The sequence below is a fragment of the Rhincodon typus genome, chromosome 12 (assembly GCF_021869965.1).
Source record: "Rhincodon typus isolate 14 chromosome 12, sRhiTyp1.1, whole genome shotgun sequence".
Classification (NCBI taxonomy): domain Eukaryota; kingdom Metazoa; phylum Chordata; class Chondrichthyes; order Orectolobiformes; family Rhincodontidae; genus Rhincodon; species Rhincodon typus.
The window spans coordinates 39,601,326-39,623,161 of NC_063343.1; the positions used below are offsets into that span (position 1 = coordinate 39,601,326).

Genomic DNA, 21,836 nt, shown 5'->3' on the forward strand with positions numbered 1-21,836 from the left:
AATATATCACAATAAACATAATGAAAAACATTTAACTGGTATTGAGCGATTGGATCAGGAATTCTCTGCAACTAATGGTTGGAAGTTTAGAAACGATAACTGGACTTCTTTGGTCAAACTAAACTTAGAGAAAACAATAATTCAACCACAGCTGCTGGTGAATTAATTAGTTAATGACATGAGGCAGACACAAGGCACTTAAACTGTTACATTTCTATATCTCAATACCTGGCCATAGGAATAGTAGGCCATTCAATCCCTAACGTCTCCACCATCAACAAGATTATGGCTGATCTGCCCAAGGCCTCAACTCCTCTTTAGCCCTCACCTTCCTGATATTTCAAAACTTCATTCACTTCGTCTTTAAATACTTTTAGTGATCTAACCTCCTCTCCAAGTTACAGAATTCCAGACATTCATTATACACTGACAGAAGAAATTCTTTCACATCTCTGTTGGAAATGAGTGTGCTGTTGCACTGTTCCCTAGTTTGAAACTCCCCCACTAGTGGAAACATCTACCCAATGTTTATCCAGTCAAGCCTCCTTAGAACCTTGTATGTTTCAAGAAGACAACCCCTCATTCTTCCAAACTCTAATGAATAAAGGTGTCTTCTGTTTGGGTGCTCTTGATAGATCAATCTCTTCACCACAGGAAAGCAGCCTAGAGAATCTCTTTTGAACTGCCTCCAATTCCAGTATACCCTTTCTTAAATACGGTGACCAAAATGTACACAGTACTCCTGCTCGCCCTCACCCATATGCTGCACAGTTATAACAAGACTTCCCTACTGTTAATCTCCAAACCTCCAAAAATTGCATTTGGTTTCTTAATTACTGCAGGGCCTGCAGCAGTTTAAGAAGGCAGCTCACCATCACCTTCTCAAGGGCAACTAGGGATGGGCAATAGATGCTGGACTGCCAGTGATACCCATGTCCCACAACTGTATAAATAAATAAAATTACTCGCTGCACCTTCACACAAACCTTTTGTGTTTCTTGCATAAGAGCAACCAGATCTCTCTGCTCGACACTTTATTGATGTCTCTCTCCAGTTAAATGATAGTCTGCCTTTTCATTCTTCCTTCCAGAGTGCAAAACCTCACAGTGTCCTCCATCTTTCGAGTTTTTGTATACTCACTTAACCCTGGCAGATTCCTGTTTTTGTTACTCAATTCTCAATCCATGTTGATACATTACACTCAATACATTACAACACTACATACAATTCATCTACCAATTCCCCTTTATCAACTAGGCTTGTTATATCTTCAAAGAACTATCGCAAATTTGAGCAACATGATTTCCCTTTTACAAATCATGTTGACTCAGTTTGATTGTGTCAAGCTTTTCTAAATGTTCTGCTATTTCTTCCTTAATAATGGACAGTAGCATTTTCTCAATGACTATTCAGCTAACTGTAGCTTCCTGTTTTCTGTCTCCCTCCATCCTTGGACAGGGACATCACTTTAGCAGCTTTCCAATCTGCCGGAACCCTCCCAGAATCTGGTGAGTTCTGGAATATCTTGATCAATGTTTCCACTAACACTGCAGTCAATTCCATAAAAACCCTTGGATGCAAACCCTCAGCTCTTAGTGACTTGAATGCCTTTAATCCCATTAGTTTTACTTTCTTCCTTGTGATAAAGACAGTTACCAGGTCTTTCCTTCCAAGCACCTTGTTTATCTGTTATCTTTGGAATGTTTATGGTGTCCTCGAATGTGAAAACTGTTGCAAAATATTGGTTTAAATTATCTGCCATTTCTATGCTCCCTGTTATCAATTCCCCCATCACATCCTCCAAGGGCCCCTTTAGCTAATATCTTTGACATTTTACCATCATTACTTACACTGGTTTTAATTTCTGAATTGTCCTTCTGCATATATTTCCTACCCGTTCTTGTCACACTTTGATTATTGATAGCCTCTTCACTATTCTGTACAAAGAACAAAGAACAAAGAAAATTACAGCACAGGAACAGGCCCTTCGGCCCTCCAAGCCTGCGCTGATCCAGATCCTCTATCTAAACCTGTTGCCTATTTTCCAAGGCTCTGCTCCTGCCCATACATGTATCTGTCTAGATACATCTTAAATGATGTTATCATGCCCGCCTCTACCACCTCTGCTGGCAACGCGTTCCAGGCACCCACCACCCTCTGCGTAAAGAACTTTCCACACATATCTCCCTTAAACTTTTCCCCTCTCACCTTGAAATCGTGACCCCTAGTAATTGAGTCCGCCACTCTGGGAAAAAGCTTCTTGCTATCCACCCTGTATTTACCTCTCATGATTTTGTAGACCTCAATCAGGTCCCCCTTCAACCTCTGTCTTTCTAATGTAAATAATCCTAATCTACTCAACCTCTCTTCATAGCTAGCACCCTCCATACCAGGCAACATCCTGGTGAACCTCCTCTGCACCGTCTCCAAAGCATCCACATCCTTTTGGTAATGTGGCGACCAGAAATGTATGCAGTATTCCAAATGTGGTCGAACCAAAATCCTATACAACTGTAACATGACCTGCCAACTCTTGTATTCAATACCCCATCCGATGAATGAAAGCATGCCGTATGCCTTCTTAACCACTCCATCGACCTGCATTGCCACCTTCAGGGTACAATGGACCTGAACACCCAGATCTCTCTGCGCATTAATTTTCCCCAGGGCTTTTCCATTTACCGTATAGTTCGCTCTTGAATTGGATCTTCCAAAATGCATCACCTCGCATTTGCCTGGATTGAACTCCATCTGCCATTTCTCTGCCCAAATCTCCAATTTATCTATATTCTGCTGCATTCTCCGACAGTCCCCTTCACTATCTGCTACTCCACCAATCTTAGTGTCATCTGCAAACTTGCTATACAGACCATCTATACCATCCTCCAGATCATTTATGTATATCACAAACAACAGTGGTCCCAACATGGATCCCTGTGCAACACCACTGGTCACAGTTCTCCATTTTGAGAAACTCCCTTCCACTACAACTCTCTGTTTCCTGTTGCCCAGCCAGTTCTCTATCCATCTAGCTAGTACACCCTGGACCCCATGCGACTTCACTTTCTCCATCAGCCTACCATGGGGAACCTTATCAAACGCCTTACTGAAGTCCTGAAGTCCAAGACATCTACAGCCCTTCTCTCATCTATCAACTTTGTCACTTCCTCAAAGAACTATCAAGTTGGTAAGACATGATCTTCCCTGCACAAAACCATGCTGCCTATCACTAATAAGCCTTCCAAATGTAAATAGATCTTATCCCTCAGTATCTTCTCCAGCAGCTTCCCCCCCACTGACATCAGGCTCACCGGTCTATAATTCCTGGATTATCCTTGCTACCCTTCTTAAACAAGGGGACAACATTAGCAATTCTCCAGTCCTCCGGAACCTCACCCGTGCTCAAGGATGCTGCAAAGATATCTATTAAGGCCGCACCTATTTCCTCTCTTGCTTCCCTCAGTAACCTGGGATAGATCCCATCCGGACCAGGGGACTTGTCCACCCTAATGCCTTTTAGAATACCCAACACTTCCCCCTCTCCTTATGCTGACTTGACCTAGAATAATCAAACATCTATCCCTAACGTCAACATCCGTCATGTCCCTCTCCTCAGTGAATACCAACGCAAAGTACTCATTAAGAATCTCACTCATTTTCTCTGACTCCTCGCTTAACTCCCCTCCTTCGTCCTTGAGTGGGCCAACCCTTTCTCTAGTTACCCTCTTGCTCCTTATGTATGAATAAAAGGCTTTGGGATTTTCCTTAACCCTGTTTGCTAAAGATATTTCATGACTCCTTTTAGCCCTCTTAATTCCTCGTTTCAGATTGGTCCTACTTTCCCGATATTCTTCCAAAGTTTCGTCTGTTTTCAGTCACCTAGACCTTATGTATGCTTCCCTTTCTATCCCTCATTTTCACAGGGACATGTCTGTCCTGCACTCAAATCAACCTCTCTTTAAAAGCCTCCCACATATCAAATGTGGATTTAGCCTCAAACAGCTGCTCCCAATCTACATTCCCCAGCTCCTGCCGAATTTTGCTATAGTTGGCCTTCCCCCAATTCAGCACTCTTCCTTTAGGACCACTCTCATCACTCCCATCACCACTCTGTCCATCAGTATTCTAAAACTTACGGAATTGTAATCACTATTCCCAAAGTAATCCCCCACTGAAACTTCAACTACCTGGCTGGGCTCATTCCCCAACACCAGGTCCAGTATGGCCCCCTCCCGAGTTGGACTATTTACATACTGCTCTAGAAAACCCTCCTGGATGCTCCTTACAAATTCTGCTCCATCTAAACCCCTAACACTAAGTGAATCCCAGTCAATGTTGGGAAAAATAAAATCTCCCATCACCACCACCCTGTTGCTCCGACATCTTTCCATACTCTGTCTACATATTTGTGCCTCTATCTCATGCTCACTGTTGGGAGGCCTGTAGTACAGCCCCAACATTGTTACCACACCCTTCCTATTTCTGAGCTCTGCCCATATTGCCTTACTGCTCGAGTCCTCCATAGTGTCCTCCTTCAGCACAGCTGTGATATCCTTTTTGACCAGTAATGCAACTCCTCCACCCCTTTTACCTCCCTCTCTATCCCGCCTGAAGCATCTATATCCTAGGATATTTAGTTGCCAATCTTGCCCTTCCCTCAACCAAGTGTCAGTAATAGAAATAACATCATACTCTCAGGTACTAATCCAAGCCCTAAGTTCATCTGCCTTACCTACTACACTTCTCGCATTAAAACAAATGCACCTCAGACCACCTGGCCTTCTGCGTTCATCATCTGCTCTCTGCCTACTCTTCCCCTTGATCACACTGACTTCACTATCTAGTTCCTTACAGGCTTTTGTTACTACCTCCTTACTGTCCATTAACTTCTTCATTTGGTTCCCATCCCCCTGCCACGCTAGTTTAAACCCTCCCCAACAGCGTTAGCAAAAGCAGCCCCAGGACATTGGTTCCAGTCCTGCCCAGGTGTAGACCGTCCGATTTGTAATAGTCCCACCTCCCCCAGAACCGGTCCCAATGTCCCAAAAATCTGAACGCTTCCCTCCTGCACCATCTCTCAAGCCACTCATTTATCCTGCCTATTCTTTCATTTCTACTCTGACTAGCATGTGGCACTGGTAGCAATCCTGAGATTACTACCTCAGAGGTCCTACTTTTTAACTTGGCTCCTACCTCCCTAAATTCTGCTTGTAGGACCTCATCCCATTTTTCATCTATATCATTGGTGCCTATATGCACCACGACAGCTGGTTGTTCACCCTCCCCCTATAGAATGTCTTGCAGTCGATCTGAGACATCCCTGACCCGTGCACCTGGGAGGCAACATACCATTCGCAAGTCTCGTTTTCGACCACAGAACCGCCTATCTACTCCCCTTACAATCGAATCCCCTATGACTGTAGCCCTTCCACTCTTTTTCCTGCCCTTCTGTACAGCAGAGCCAGCCATGGTGCCATGAACCTGGCTACTGCTGCCTTCCCCTGGTGGTCCATCTCCCCAAAAGTATCCAAAACGGTATACCTGTTTTGGAGGGAGATGACCACAGGGGACACCTGTACTGTCTTCCTGCTTTTTTCCTGCCTTTTGGTCACCAATTCCCTTTCTCCCTCAGCGATCATAATCTGCGGTGTGACCAATTTGCTGAACGTGCTATCCACGACTTCCTCAGCATCGTGGATGCTCCAAAGTGAGTCCATCCGCAGCTCCAGAGCCATCATGCGGTCTAACAAGAGCTACAGCTGGACACACTTCCTGCACGTGTAGGAGTCAGGGACATCAGCCGCGTCACTGAGCTCCCACATTGAGCAAGAGATGAGCTCCCACATTGAGCAAGAGCTCTGCTCTTTTGTTACTTTTTGATATTTTAAAGTAACAAAAGAGCAGAGCACTTTATCAAAAAGTTGCCTTCAATTGAACCTTCCCCCCAACGAATTAGTTAAAGCCATATCTCCAAGCCTCATGTCTTCCAGGTACAATGTCACTTTACCAATGTCACTGAATCAATACATCGGAGCTTCCCTCGACCCAGGTCTTTTTGTTTTTATCCACTTTTTACCTTTGATGCTTTTCTTTCTCATTTCATTTCCTGCTTCCTTCTTGATATTGACTTAAACTCCATGGCTGTATGTTGGAATTCTCTGTTGTTGCCCTCCTGATATATCTTCAAGGTGCTCCTCTCCATGCGTGATTGCCATTCCTGTAGATGTTCACAATGCCTGGCCTGAATTTGAAGTTAGCTGGAAAGCTGGGGCCAGGCAAGGATGTCCCAGGTGATTGGTGGAGGGGCTTGGTTTTGAATGGGCACTCTTCCTATCCGGTTGCTAACCAGTCTTGCTTGCCATTAGATAAAATGTCTATGGAGGTGAGAAATGGCTTCAATTGGCAACTCAAGTGGCTCAAAATAATTGTGGGTCTTTTGGGGGCTTGGATCTGCCAGTCTTCCTGTCGCTGGTAAAATGGCATGATGGCTGGAAGATGTTAAGTAACTTCTCCATCCCCTTTCTGTATCACTGTTCCAGCTTTACCACCTCACAGCCAATCTCCAAAAGGCTGGTAAAATTTGGTTTTGGATTTGCCTTATCTTGCACTCTTGTATAGGCTATGCTATTTGGAGACAAGGCAGTGCAAGCCAGATGAAGCAGCAGATGTCAAAACAATTTGAGAATCTAGGTAGTGTTACTGATTTTTATAAAGTTACAAATGCAGCAATCTAAGCTTATATGTACAAAGCTGAATTCACTGTGGAAAAGAAGCTACGTCTTGTATTTTCCACATCCAGCTACAGTTGTGTGAGCAATGCAGACACCCATCAAAGCTTGGCTCCAAGCAAACACAACAAACACCAGCTTCTACTTTGTCTGTTCCAGAGCAAGGCAGAACTTTTTTTAGGCCTAATACAATTCTAACAGATGGAAAATATTGTAGTAATAAAATCACTGAACTAGAAATACAAGAAGCATTTTCTTTGAAACTCACCACCTTGCCTCTGGAAACAGTAGCACCATTCATTGTTAGAAAGCTTTCCATCTTTAAATGTGTCACAGGAGTTGAAAAGTGGCTTAATACACTGCTCATACTTGTCAAGGTAAATGGCGCCCAGCTCTGATTGGTCCAGCAAAAGATCATAGTTCATGTCCAGCTTGTTAAATATCCAACCCAGAGAATCCTTGCAGATTGGCAGAATGCTGGTGTCAAATCCTGCAAGAGATGACTAAATCAGATTTTGTGTACAGGTCGAGAGAAATGGTGTGTTCAAAATATAGACTAACATCTGAACTCTGAGCCAATATCAGTAGTATTCTGAAATGTTTCACCTTCCCACAATGGAGTATAAAAGAACTGATGCCTAAAATAAATTAGGATCCCAGTAATTGCATATGCTCACAGAATGTGTTAGTCATTTTTTAACCAAATATTTGCATACCTTCATTGCATAGTCACCCGATATTAACTAATAAAATGAACTTTACAACTGATGTCATTTAAGCAAGCAGTAATTCCATAGTAATAATAAATTCCTCAACTTAATTAATTCTTACGTGACTATAAAATTTCAGCAAGTTTTTATCTCTTTATCCTTTAACTCTAAAATTAATCAAATCTATCCAGTTGATTATGGTTGATTAAAATTAATCAATGTAGAATAACTATGGACAATTAATATTAACATATTCATAATAATGTGTTAAAGAGACATGAGCCCTGCACAAAGTGTTCTTCAAATGCTTTATCAGGGTTTTGAACAGGTTTGTTAACTATGATTGATGCAGCTAGAACCTTGAGAAATTCATAGTCTTTAATATCTTTTGAGGTTGATCACAATGGGCTGTACATACTCTGTAACAGAATATTATTGCATTTAATCGATAATTAATTAGTTTCCACTGAGCAGTTCATTTCAAGAAATTTCTGTGCCATTTATAATAATAATAGAACAATAATAGATGTTTCTGATCTGTTGCCCAGAATTATTGATAGCGTTCTGAAAAAAATCCCAGAATATCTTTTGGTGATACAGACTCAATAGGCCAAAGGGCCTCTCTGTACTATATTATTTTGTGAAGTTTTAACATTCAAAACATTTTGTAGCAAAAATAAACAATTCATTATATAGCTATTAAATTAAGTTCACAATTACAGTACATTAAAACTCATAAAGTTGATTATAATAAATTAAAATGAAGTTTCAAAGAAATGCAGTTAAGTACTTTCCAAAAGGTTTTCCCCAGGTTGTTTTTGATTATTTTGAAAGTGCTGAGGAATATGAGCAGGCCAGATTTGGATCTGTCCTACTTTTCAGCTAATCATCACCTTAACTTCATCCGTCTGCCTTGATTCCAAATACTTTTATACAGGCAAAACCCAGTCAATCTCAGATTGGAAATGATTAATTAAGTTAGCATCTACTGAATTTTGTTGAAGAAACACTTTTAGTTTTAAGACATTGTTTCCATGGGAGGAACCTTTTGTGATTTGGGGAGGAGGAGTGGAATTAGAATTAGAATTAGAATCCCTACAGTGTGGAAACAGGCCCTTCGGCCCAACAAGTCCACACCGAACCTCAGAGCATCCCACCCAGATCCATTCCCCTATGACCCATCTAATATACACCCTCTACCTCCCTGAACACTACGGGCAATTTAGCATGGCCAATCTGCCTAACCTGCACATCTTTGGACTGTGGGAGGAAACCAGAGCACCCGGAGGAAACCCATGCAGACACGGGGAGAATGTGCAAACTCCACACAGACAGTCGCCCGAGGCTGGAATCGAACCCAGGTCCCTGGCGCTGTGAGGCAGCAGTGCTAACCACTGTGCCACCGTGTCGCACCATGTTGTTATGATGGTAGTTTCACTCATCTGTTAGCTAGAGAACTGGCAAGAGACATGTGCTACCTCTTTTTGAAAGGTTCACCAAACCACAAGTCAATCGCAACCTGACCTGAAACTGTATCACCATTCCTTCACTGTCGCTGGGTTAAAAACATAGGACTCCCATCCTAACAGCATTGTGGGTGTCCCTACCTCCAGGGACTGCAGTGGTTCAAGAAGACAGCTCATCACCGCCTTCTTTATGGAATGACAATGAATGCATCACACTCACTTCCAATGAACAAATTTTTAAAAACAGCTCTCGTACTCAATAGCATCACCATATGGGTCGTGGTGGGTGCTAGAGGTAAAGCATTGGAGTGACTAAGTAAGTGGGTAAGTAATATGGCTCATGTTTGTCAGGTAGGGGCCAGAGGAATAGGGGATGGAGAGATTGGTATCAAGGCTGGGAGAAGACTATCAGTGGGCACCTCACTTCCTGATGTCTAGTTCCTCAATCAGCCCAAGGAATTACATTACTGGGGTGACCAGCTAACTGCATGGTTGCAGCTGCTGTTTCAACTCACTTCCTTGTGACTGACCTACATGGCACTGGGTTAATCCCAGCAGCAGCAGCGGGATAAGGCCCTTGAAAAGTTTGTATTTGTCTGCTTAAGGACCTCAATTAAGAGCTGATTGGTACAGTCAATGATGGGCCTGAACTTAATTCTGGTGAGGCCAGGAAGGTTTAAGAGTTCAGATACACCACCATCTCTCCATTTACATTCCCTTCCCATCCCCGATCTCACCGCCTATGAGAACAGAAGCTTCTTCCCCTACACTGTCTCCTGAATAACTTGTCTCTGATTTTAATGTTATGTTCCTTCATCCTATACTCACTGCCCAGAGGTAAAGAGTTCTATCCATCCTATCAATTCCTTTCAAAATAGCCAACAAGATCAATTAAATCAGATCTTAATCTTCAATATTTCAGGAGTTTATGGAATCTCTCTTCATCGTCTAACCCTTTGAGCCATTATAACAATCTGATGAATCTGTCCCACATTCCATCTGGAGTTAATATATTCTGGTGCTCTAATCATTGTTGGGATGGATTTTCCCATTTCATCAATGGATCAGCGTTCAGCAAAAAAAGTGAAAAAAAAAGAAACAGGAAAATCCACTTTACTGTCTAGATTGATGTCATCCCATGTGTACATTAGACTAAGTCTAATTTTGTATAATCAATTGCAAATACCTCACATGAAGTCAGTGTTGGAGGGATGGATGGAGGCCTTGCCTGAGGATACTTGACTCTGTTCTCCTCTAATGTCAAAATCTCTTGATAATACAGACTCTTTCGTTTGGGTTTGTCCAAAGTTATTATTTACCTAGGTATTCAGGACCAGCTTTCAAGCTCTGTGGTTGACTTTCAGCTTTTCTTTATATTCAGTTTGAGATATCTTGTGGTGTGGTTTTCCATGCTCTGCTGGGTATACAGTACTGTCTCTGGTATTGGGGGTCCTTGTCACGACCAGATGACCAACCCAGTACAGCTGAGCTCCAAAGAGCATGCTCTTGATGCAAGGTCTGCGACAGCAATGGTGGAATGTTTCTAGTTGCTTAATGTGATGCCAGTAGGTGACTGCAGATGTGGTCTAACCAGGGCCATGTATAGCTGCAGCAAAACATCTTCCCTTTTAATATCCTAGCCCTTTGGTTACAGAAGCTAACATTCAATTAGAATAGAGCTTTTTTGTACTTGTCTAATACACTTCAGCCACTAAATCTCTTTGGACCTCCCCTGATCATAACTTTTTACCATTTAAACAATTCTCAGATCTATCATTTTATGGCCCAAAATGGGTACTTCTCATTCATTTCTACATAAATCTATCTGCCCAGTTTTCCTCCCTTATCTCATCTATCAATGTCTCTTTGTAATTCTGTGCCCCCTTTTACACTGGTTAATATGGCCACTGGTCCTTGTGTCTTCAGCAACCTTGATTAAATGATTATTGCTTGTATTATGTCATGAATGAATAAATATAGTGAACATTCCCAGCTTTGTTGAGAGACACTAGTCATTTCCTTTCAATTTGAGTACATACCTAACATTCTTTTTATTTGTCTTCTAGCATATAAACCGTCTTATGACCAAATCAATCACTTTCCTTCAGTTCCTTGAGCTGCAATTTTAAATAATAGTCTCCTATGTGTAGCTTGATTAAATGCTTTGTGGAAGTTTATGTGAACCATATTCCCCTGTTTATTACTGAAGTCACTCATAAATTTCAGTTAGGTTCATTAGACATGACCTAACCTTTACAATTCTATGTTTTGTCACTAAACAGATCAAATTTATCTTAATGTTCAATCACTGTGCTCAGAATTTCACATTTTGAAATCAAGGTACGACAACAAACATATCAGATGGCATCATATCTGTCATGCCCAGGATGAGTTATCTCGTGTGGTTATGTGCATTTTCATTCAGGATTTATGCAAGCATGATGTTGCATGAGTTACGTAGTGAATCATGTGGCAAATGAGTTGTAAGTACTCACCATCGGTGCTAACTTTTGGGCTTGAAGGTTTTGACTCTATATTGAAAGGAGTTTCCACTCAGCCTGTGGTGAGTGCCTCACAAAAACCAGAAATGCCAGATAAAATGTTTCTGATGGCTCCCTGGATGACTGGTGCTGTCCTGTAGATGGGATCACTGATAGAGGGGACAGCCTTTTCCAGGGTGCATCCCAACAGAACAACCAGTCTGGGCAGAGATCACAATGCAAATCAGTACCACTGGCCCCAGCAAAAGGGACAGCAAGCAATCCAGGAAATAAGAGATCATCATATCCTCCACTTTGCAAGGTAAATGTCACCATCTTCTTTGTCTACTACCTCACACACTTAGGGCTGTCACTCAGTCCAATTCTGTCACTGTACACACATCAAACAAAACGGATGGATTGCAAGCATCACATGAAGATGTCTACTCAAGTAAGCACACCCACCACATCCTGTTAAACTACTAACATTTCCTGCCCACTGTGCTTCCTACTCACTTACTGGGGATACCTCACCATCCTGGCAAGGTTATGCAAACTCACAAATTGCTCCTGCAACCAACCCCATCATACTCAATCCTTCTCTATTTAAGGTGAAGACAAACTGGCCCATAGCCAGGCTGAGAGGGCCAAGACTGGTTGGGATTCTCAGATATTAAGCTCCCCACTGTCTCTGACCCATAAATTACTCCTATTCTTCACATTTCCTATTGCAATGCACTCCCTATGCTCCAATGCCTCTTCACACTCCCCTTGTTTCAGTTGAATCTCTTTATTGCAATTGATAGTGAGAAGTCACATGACACCAGGTTGTAGGCCAACAGGTTTATTTGAAATCACAAGCTTTCAAAGCGCTGCTCCTTCATCAGGTGAGATGCAAAGACATCTATATTATGTTCTTGTCACCTGTTGGCGAGCAAGTAATCTCACCATCTAAGGAGGGAGGACTTAATTGCAACAGTGTAACCTGATGTTGTGAGTCCGATTTATGAATTCTTGTCTGACATATACTGTTGTTTTCAACACCCCAGGGGAAAATTACATCACTATCCTTAAATATGAGTTCCATCAATTTCCCCCATAACCAATGTTCAGATGATAGACTAAGCAGTCATTAATTTGCTAGATTCTCTCCCTCACTTTTTAAATAATGAAATTACATTTGCAATTTTTGGATCTGAAGGGACAATTCCTGAACCCTGGACCTTTGAACAATTAGAGTTAAATGGCCTGCATCTGCAAAGCATCTGTAACCCTTGTGAAAGAAGATGCATTCATGCTGGTCCACTCAACTTTAGACAGTTTTGTTTATTGTTAAAAAAAAATCCCTTAAACATTTGGCTTAGGAACCATAAGTGAAATTGTTGTGAGAGCTTGAGTACTTGGTACCAGAACACAGCAAGTATTCTCTTTCTTCTACAGTTGTCACTTATTCATTCATTCATTAGACAAACATTACAACAGAGAAGAACTGCATGCTCAGATGTCAATTTTTACACGCATCATGATTATTCATACTCTTTTCCACCTACTGTAAAGTCCAAGAGCTGATCTTGAGAGCTGCACAAATATTATTGAGCCCCAGACACAAAGAGCATTTTGACTATAAGATCATAAGATATAGAATTAGGCCATTCGGCATATCAAGTCTGCTCTGCCATTCAACCATGACTGATATGTTCTCAATCCCATTCTCCTGCCTTCTCCCCGTAATCCTTGATCCCTTTACCAATCAAGAACCTATCTATCTCTGTCTTAAATATACTCAAAGACTTAGCCTTCTGCAACAATGAGTTCCACAGATTAATCACCCTCTGGCTGAAGAAATTACTCCTCATCTCTGATCTAAAGACCACCCGTTCAATCTGAGGCTGTGCCCTTGAGTCCAAGCGTCTCCAACAGTGGAAACATTTTCTCTACATCCATTCTATTCAGGCCTCTCCATATTCTGTAAGTTTCAATTGGATCCTCCCTTATCCTTCTAAACCCCGAGTACAGACTCAGAGACCTCAACCACTACTCATATAACAAGCCCTTCAGCCCCAGGATCATCTTGTAAACTTCCTTAGGACCCTCTCTAATGCCAGCACCAACCTCCCTTAAATATGGGGCCCAAAATTGCTCACAATATTCCAAATGCTGTTTGACTGACCAAAGCCTTATACAGCCTCAGCTGTATATTTCTGCTCTTATATTCGTGCCCTCCTGAAATGAATGCTAAATTGCATTTGCCTTCCTAACTGCCAACTGAAGCTGCATGTTAACCGTAAAATAATCCTGAAATAGGACTCCTAAGTCGCTTTGTGCTTCAGATTTCTGAAGCCTGTCCCTGTTTAGAAAATAGTCTACACCTCTATTTTTTGCACCAAAGTGCATGACCACTTTGCCCACTCTCCTAGGCTGTCCAAATCCTTCTGCAGCCTCCCCGTTTCCGCAACATTACCTGCCCCTGCACCTACCTTTGTCTCATTCGTAAACTTAGCAACAATGCCCTCAGTTCTTTCATCCAGGTCATCCATAACATCCCAACACAGACCCTTGCGGAACTCCACTAGTCACTGGCTGCCATTCTGAAAAAGACCCTTTCAACCCTACTCTTTGCCTTCTGCCACTCAGCCAATCATAATCCATGCCAGTATCTTGCCCCTAACACCATAGGCTCTTATTTAGCAGCCTCCTGTACGGCACCATGTCAAAGGCCTGCTGGAAATCCAAATCATGTCCCCTGGCTCTCCTTTGTCTAACTTGCTCGTTACCTCCTCAAAGTATTCTAGCAGATTTGTCAGGCACGACCTCCCCTTGACAAAGCTGTTCTGATTTAGCCTTATTTTACAACAGCAAATCAGAGGTCAGCTGAGAGTCAACACAGCGGAATTCTGGGAGAATTCGCCACAGTCATCATGACTGTACAGCAGGTCAGAGAGAACCCGGTGTCAAGATGTGGTTAAACCTGAAACACTACATTGGTGTTTCCCAGCCTCCCTCCTTCCCTTCTCCTCTGACCAAAACAAAAGGGAGTCTGTGAGGAAGCTGATTGGCAAGGTAAAGGTGTATAAGAGAGTGGGCCAGTGTTATATTGGAAGTGCTGAGGCCTACTCTTGAGAGGTTTTGGCGTGAGGAGGCTGACCAGGGGTACAGTTAAGACCTCTTTAACTCTACTTTCTTTCTGTCTAGACTGAAGGCATTGGAGATGGGAGTTAGGACAGTGGCATGCTCCTCTTGCAGGATGTGGGAGATCAAGGAGACTTCGAGCGGCTATACCTGTGAGATGTGCACCAGGCTGCAGCTCCTGACAGACCACGTTAGGGAACTGGAGCTGGAGCTGGATGCACTCAGGATCATCTGGGGTGCAGAGAACATCATTGATGAGAGCTATAGTGAAGTGGTCACTCCAAAGGTGCAGGCTGCAGGTAACTAGGTGACCACCTGAAGAGGTAAAAGGGGAAGGCAAATAGTACAGGGTTCAGGGTTTCCCTGTGGCCATTCCCCTCAATAACAGGTATACTGCTTTGGATACTGTTGGGGGAGGGATAACCTTTCAAGGGTCAGTCAGGTCAGTGGCACTGTGACCAGCTCTGAGGCTCAAAGGGAAAAGGGTGCAGTCAGACAGAGCAATACTGATAGGAGACTCGATTATCAGGGGCTCGGACAGGAGATTCCGTGGCCACAGAAGAGACACCAAAATGGTATGTTGCCTCCCAGTGCCAGAGTCAAGAATGTCTCTGAGTGATTGCAGAACATACTTAAGGGGGAGGTTGAACAGCCAGAGGTCATTGTGCACAAAGGGATGGGGTCCTGTGAAATGAGTATAGGGAGTTAGGTAACAATTTAAGAAGCAGGACCTGAAGGGTTGTGTTCTCCGGATTACTCCCAGTGCCACGTGCCAGTTAGGACAGAAATAGAAAGATAGGCCAGATGAATGCGTGGCTGAGGAGCTGGTGTAGGGGGCAGGGTTTTCAGTTTTTGGATCATTGGGATCTCTTCTGGGGTAGAGGTGACCTGTACAAGAGGGACGGGTTGCACTTGAACTGGGGTCCAATATCCTTGTGGGGAGATTTGCTAGTGTTACCCGGGAGGGTTTAAACTAATTTGGGAGGGGGGTGGAACTCTGAATAAGAGAGAGGCCATCGAGAAGTCAGAGGAACATAAATTAGCCATCGAGAGCAAGTTTACGATTCAGGATAACTAGGGGCACAGTAAAAGGGGGGAAATGACTTCCGGTTTAAAGTGCTTTCATTTTAACACAGAGGCCTGATTGGTAAGGCAGATGAGCTCAGAGCATGGATTGGCTCTGGGGACTGGGATATTATAACCATAACAGAAACATGGCTGAGAGAAGGGCAGGATTGGCAGCTCAATGTTCCAGGACACAGAAGCTACAAGTTTGACAGAAGTACAAGTAAGCGAAGTGGAGGAGTTGCCCTTATGATAAGGGAGGACATAACAACAAAGCTTAGAGAGGATATTCTTAAGGAAATCATCAAATGAGGCCATATGGTTAGAACTTAGAAACAAGAAGGGGATGGTCACTCTGTTGGGACTTTATTATAGATCCCCAAATAGCCAGCAGGTACTAGAGGAGCAGATGTGCAGAGAGATTGCAGATACCAGTAGGAATTATAGAGTAGTATTGGTTGGAGATTTTAATTTCCCCTGTAATGACTGGGTCGCCCAAAGTGTAAAAGGCCCGGACGGGGTGGAATTTGTCAAATGTATCCAAGAAATTTTCCTAAATCAATATGTAGAGGACCCTTCTTGCGAGGGTGCAACATTGGACCTCCTCTTAGGAAACGAGGTTGGACAAAAGGCAGAAGTGTTAGTTGGAGATTTTTAATGAATATTTCTCCTCAGTGTTTACTTAGGGGAGAATCATGGATGCCAAGAAAATAAGGGAAAAGAGTGGGGACGTTTTGGACCACATACACATGACCAGAGAGGCAATGTTTGCAGTCTTAAAGCACATTAAGCTGGATAAATCCCCTGGGCCTGATCAAGTTCAGCCCACATGTTGTGGGAGGCTAGAGAAAAAATTGCAAAGGCCCTTGCAGAGATTTTTGCTTCATCTTTAGCCACTGATGAAGTTCCAGAAGACTGGAGGATGGCTAATGCTGTTCCATTGTTTAAGAAAAGTAGCAAAGACAAGCCGGGGAACTACAGGCCAGTGAGCCTGACATCAGTGGTAGGCAAGTTATTGGAGAGGATACTGAGGGACAGGATCAACCAACATTTGGATAGTCAAGGCCTGATTTGGGATGGTCAGCATGGATTTATGTAGGAAGTCATGTCTAACGAATCTTTTAGAGTTTTTTGACGAGATAACCAAGAGGATGGTGAGGGTAGGGCAGTGGATGTTATCTATATGGTCCTGCACGGCAGGCTAGTCATGAAAGTTAAGTAACATGGGATCCAGGGAGAGCGAGCTAATTGGATTCAAAATTGGCTCAATGGTTGGAAGCAGAGGGTGATGGTTGAAGGTTGTTTCTTGGACTGGAGGCCTGAGACTAGTGGTGTGCCATAGCGGTCGGTGCTGGGACCAACTGAATATACAAGGCAAGATGAGTAAGTTTGCGGATGCTACAAAATTAGGAGGTATCATTGATAGTGAAGAAGGTTATCAAAAATTAGAGGGATCTTGATCAGATGGGGAAGTGGGCTGAGGACTGGCAAATGCAATTCAATACAGTTAAGTGTGAGGCGTTGCACTTTGGAAAGTTAAACCAAGGTAGGACTTATACAGTAAATGGTAAGGTCCTGAGGAGTGTTGTGGAACAGAGGGACCTAGGAGTACAAGTACATAGTTCGTTGAAAGGGGCGTCACAGATGGACAGAATGGTGAAGAAGGCATTTAGCATGCTGGCCTTCATCGGCTGAGGCATTGAGTGTAGGAGTTGGGATGTTATGTTACAGTTGTATAAGTCATTGGTGAGGCCGCACCTGGAGTATTGTGTACAGTTTTGGTCACCCTGTTATGGGAAAGACATAGTTAAACTGGAAAGTGTACAAAGAAGATGTATGAGGATGTTGCCAGGACTTAGTAGGCCTGAGTTATAGGGAGAGGTTGGCCAGGATAGGACTTCATTCCTTGGAACGTAGGAGAATGAAGAGTGACCTTATTGAGGTGTATAAAATCAGGAGGGACATAGATAGGATGAGTGTTTTTGCCCAGGGACAGGGAATTGAAAACTAGAGGGCATAGATTTACGTTGAGAGGGGATAGATTTAAGAAGGACCTGAGGGGCAACTTCTTCACACAGAGAGTGGTGTGTATACGGAATGGGCTGCCGGAGAATGTGGTTGAGGCAGGTACAATAGTAACATTTAAAAAACATTTGGATAAGTGCGTGGATGAGAAGGGTTTAGAGGATATGGACCAAATGTGGGCAATTGGAACTAACTGTGTGGGCACCTTGGTCTGCATGGACCAGTTTGGGCCAAAGGACCTTTTTCCATGCTTTATCACTCTATGACTCTACAATGCGCTTCTAAGTACTCCACAATCTCATCCTTAATAAAGGACACTAAAATTTTATTAATGACTGAGGTCGGGCTAATCTTCTGCCTCCCTCCCTTCTTAAACAGAGGTGTTACATTAGCTGTATTTCAGATCTTTGGGACGTTCCCTGACTCCAATCATTCCTGAAATATCAACATTAATGCTTCTACAATCTCCTCAGCTATCCCAATTGGAACTCTGTGGTGTAGTCCATCTGGTTTGGGTAATGTATCCACCTTCAGAACCTTCAGCTTCCCCAGCATCTTCTCCTTAATGATGGTCACTGCAATCACCTCCGCCCCCAACTCTCCTGAAATTCTGGCCTGCTGCTGGTGTCTTCCACTGTGAAAACTGATGCAAAGTACCTGTTTAGTTCCTCTGCCATTTCTTTGTTCCCCTTTACTACTGCATTAGTGGTCCAATGTCTAGTCTTGCCTCTCTCTAACCTTTTAGATATCTAAGAAAAACTCTTTCAATATTCTTTTACATTAGTAGCTAGCTGGCTGACCCTCATATTTCACCTTCTCCCCTCTTATTGCTTTTTTTTTTAACTCATCCTCTGCTGGTTTTTTAAAGGCTTCCCAATCCTTTGGCTTCCCACTAATCTTTGTCACATTGTGTGCTTTTTCTTCTGCTTTTATGCTGTCCCTGACTTCCCTTGACAGCCATGATTGCCTCATCCTCCCTTTAGTATGTTTCTTTTTCCTTGGGATGGATTTCTGTTGTGCCTCCTGAATTACATTGCTGTTCCAACATCTTCCCTACCAGGCTACCCTTCCAGTCAACTCTGGCCAGCTCCTCCCTCATTTTTGTAGTCACTTTTGCTCAATCATTACACAATTACATCTGATTCAACCTTCTCCCTCTCAACTTGCAAGGTGAATTCTATCATATAATCATCATGGCCCCCTTGGGGTTCCTTCACCTTAAGCTCTCTCCCATATCCAGTCTCCCATATCCCTCACCCTCTTACCCATCTCTCCTCGAGTCATTAAATACTGTCAGAAGAAATAGGAGCTCACCACTCCAATCTTACCAGATGTGAGCACACTTGTGGATGTCAACATCATGTTCAAAGACTGGAACTCTTATTTCTACTCACCAGTGCTAAATTACAATGCACTAAGCCTAGATAAAACATAACTGGGAAAGGTGCCATATTTGGTCTGGACACCACGGCTGCTACTTCTTTGAATCAGATGCTAATGAAAAGCTTTGTCTATAATCACAGGTAAACAAATATATTTATATGACATAAACAACAAAAGATCAAGGAAATTTTCTTATGTCTTGAGTAACAGTTATCTTTCAGACAACAGGAACAAAATTGAGAGCAACAGAGTTCGGACTTTAGAGCATTATGGGTGGCCTTACAAGATTCAGCATGGCATCTGTGGCGCCACAGATGGGGAGAGTCATGTCAGATACCATCTTGGTAAGGGTTTTTACCCCATCAGCAGATAACTTCTGCTGCAAGTACAGAGAGTTGTGAGGTCATGACTGTAGTTTGATTCCAGCATTGCTACTTTGGAGCTCAACGCTGTCGCTAACGCCATGTCTCAATCAGACACAGCCAAACATGTAATCAGCAGCAGGAAGTACACTGTTACTTAAAGTGATTATCACCTACTTTCAGATTGATTACTGATGGATTTCCATTTGCTGTGGCTACACTGTAGAGGTGTTGGTGAATACCAGCATTCCTTAATGTTGCCAGAGTCTGTAGGAAGTAGCTTGCTAAGTGCTGAAGGACTCTATCTTGATTTCAAGGTGAGCACAACAGAGAAATTCTGTGACTAAGGAAGGAAGTGTAAGGTTGTGGGGATGAGTGTATGCAAAAGGCATTAGCTGAGTTGCTCATCTGAAGAATTGCTGGTTCATACAATGTGCCAAACAGTTTTCTTCTATAAGTAAAAATTCTGTGATTCAATTGCTTTTTCTAATGGACGTAGTAATAGGCATTCCCCTTGGAAAGTAGAATAACTGGGTGAATGAGCACAGACCACAAAGAAGATGTCAGAAGACAAGGGAGATGGAGGATGAGAGATGAATACTCAGCAACAGTCCATATCCACATAGTGTTCAGTGATTCATTCTCCCATTTTAATCTCCAAGAAGAACAATATGTTAGAGATCTGCAGTTGAGTGAAGATATCTTCACCGAAACATGCTGTCTGTTGGGGACAAGTAATTATGATTGTATTACAAAAATAAAGAAGATTAAATGCTATAAACTTAAATTTTAAACATATGGAATTTGTATATCCTATAAAGATATGAAATTTAAATAAGCACAAAATAAGTTTTTAAGGGCTAGCAGGAGTATTCAGCAGAAATTCTGAACTTAAGATGCAGTTAAAAACCAGTTACACCGAATTCAACAAGGTGTATTCTATCAAGAGATTCATAGTTAATGGTGCACAGTGAAAGTTTTCACTAGTTTGACTGATTTCCAATTGATTACAAACTACGTGAATCTCAACAGTACACCCTCTGGAGAAGCACAGAGTTAATGACAGCAACTTCTAGATTTCCACATTATTCTGTGCATAGAATGGCACCTAATGCTGCTGCATGATGGTAAATAATGACAGCTTCAGTGTCATTACCACTGTGAGATCAGGGCCCAAGAGGCCAGGGGTGTAAGGCTCAGTGGATGCATGACCCACCCCACTCTCGTACCCCACCAGTAGACAGCTGAAAATGGGATGGTGGCATCCAGAAAATGAGATGTGACTACAATGAAGTTTCACTGAATCTACAGCCTGAGGAAGTAATCTCTAAGTCAGGACTTTGGTCCATTTAAAATGATGATCAGGATGTTTTGGAACTTCCAAGAATTGACTGAAGGTTTTGGGCAGAGCTGAGCTGGGTGTAAACTCTAGATACTCTCAATTATTATTGGGTAGCTGTTCTACCAAATAAAAATTGATTTCCAGCCACAACTGAATGACTCAATATGATTTAGACAAAAGCGTAGTACTGTAAATCTCAAATTAAAACACAAGAGGTTGGGAATGTTCAGCATGTCTGACAGCATATAGGGAGAGATACAGAGAACTGATAAATTTACTCTTTCTTTCTGCAGACGCTGACTGATTTGCTTAGTATACAGAATACTATTGAGGCTTGTTCTCAAAATGGACCACACCATTTGGCACTAGGCTGGCATGTTTTGCATGTTGTTTTGGTCAGGGAACATTCACCCCAGTTTATCTAACATTATGTTGCAGATGTTGAAAAAGCAAAGTTTTAATTTAATTTTTGTGATTTTTGTTCAGATTACATTGGATGTCATTGTTAGCCAATGAACCACTGTTATATTTCATTGTAAAGGGACATTCAATTGGTTAATTTTAGTGTTGGCACTCACTACAGGAATGATCAATTCAAACAATCAGCCTTAACCTCGGCTTTAGGAAAAAAACCTAACTGCAAACGAAGGCCATTCTATTCTCACTCTTAAATGAGACTGTTGCATTGATTCACTAAAAACTGTGTTGATCCCTTTCAATTTAAAGTAAAATACTGTGGATGCTGGAAGCCTGAAACAAAAACAGAAAATGCTGGAAAAATGCAGCCGGCCTGGTAGCCTTTGTGAAAAGAGAAAGAGAGTTAATATTTCCAGTCCAATTGGACTCTTCAAATGTCTTCAGTTCTGAAAAACCATCAAATCAGATTTAAATGATTAACTTCAATACTTTCCATTCTTATTTTGTATAGGAAAATGCAACCAGCAAAGATTGAAAACTTCAATTCAAATGGTATTGGTTGGATTCAACCTCTGTTACATTATAGTTACCTGTCTCTATTTCTGTCAAAACATCTGTTTTTAAACTTGATACTGGACAGAAATGATAATAGTATGAAGTTCAGAAATTCAGGGTCACAGATGGCAGTTAAAGCAAAGGTTTATGCATCTTGCAAAAATAAGATTGTTT

The 21,836-nt window shown here is 42.3% G+C and overlaps 1 protein-coding gene across 2 annotated transcripts in view; it reads right to left on the minus strand.

Moving 5' to 3' along the window:
* The window catches only part of LOC109929127 (SPARC (osteonectin), cwcv and kazal like domains proteoglycan 1), a 468,013-nt gene that overhangs the window by 15,196 nt on the left and 430,981 nt on the right, over positions 1 to 21,836 (minus strand). For both annotated transcript variants that reach the window (XM_048603880.1, XM_048603879.1), the window contains one exon: positions 6,997 to 7,218. In XM_048603880.1, coding sequence (XP_048459837.1) covers positions 6,997 to 7,218 — 222 coding nt within the window. The remainder of the gene's footprint in view (positions 1 to 6,996; positions 7,219 to 21,836) is intronic.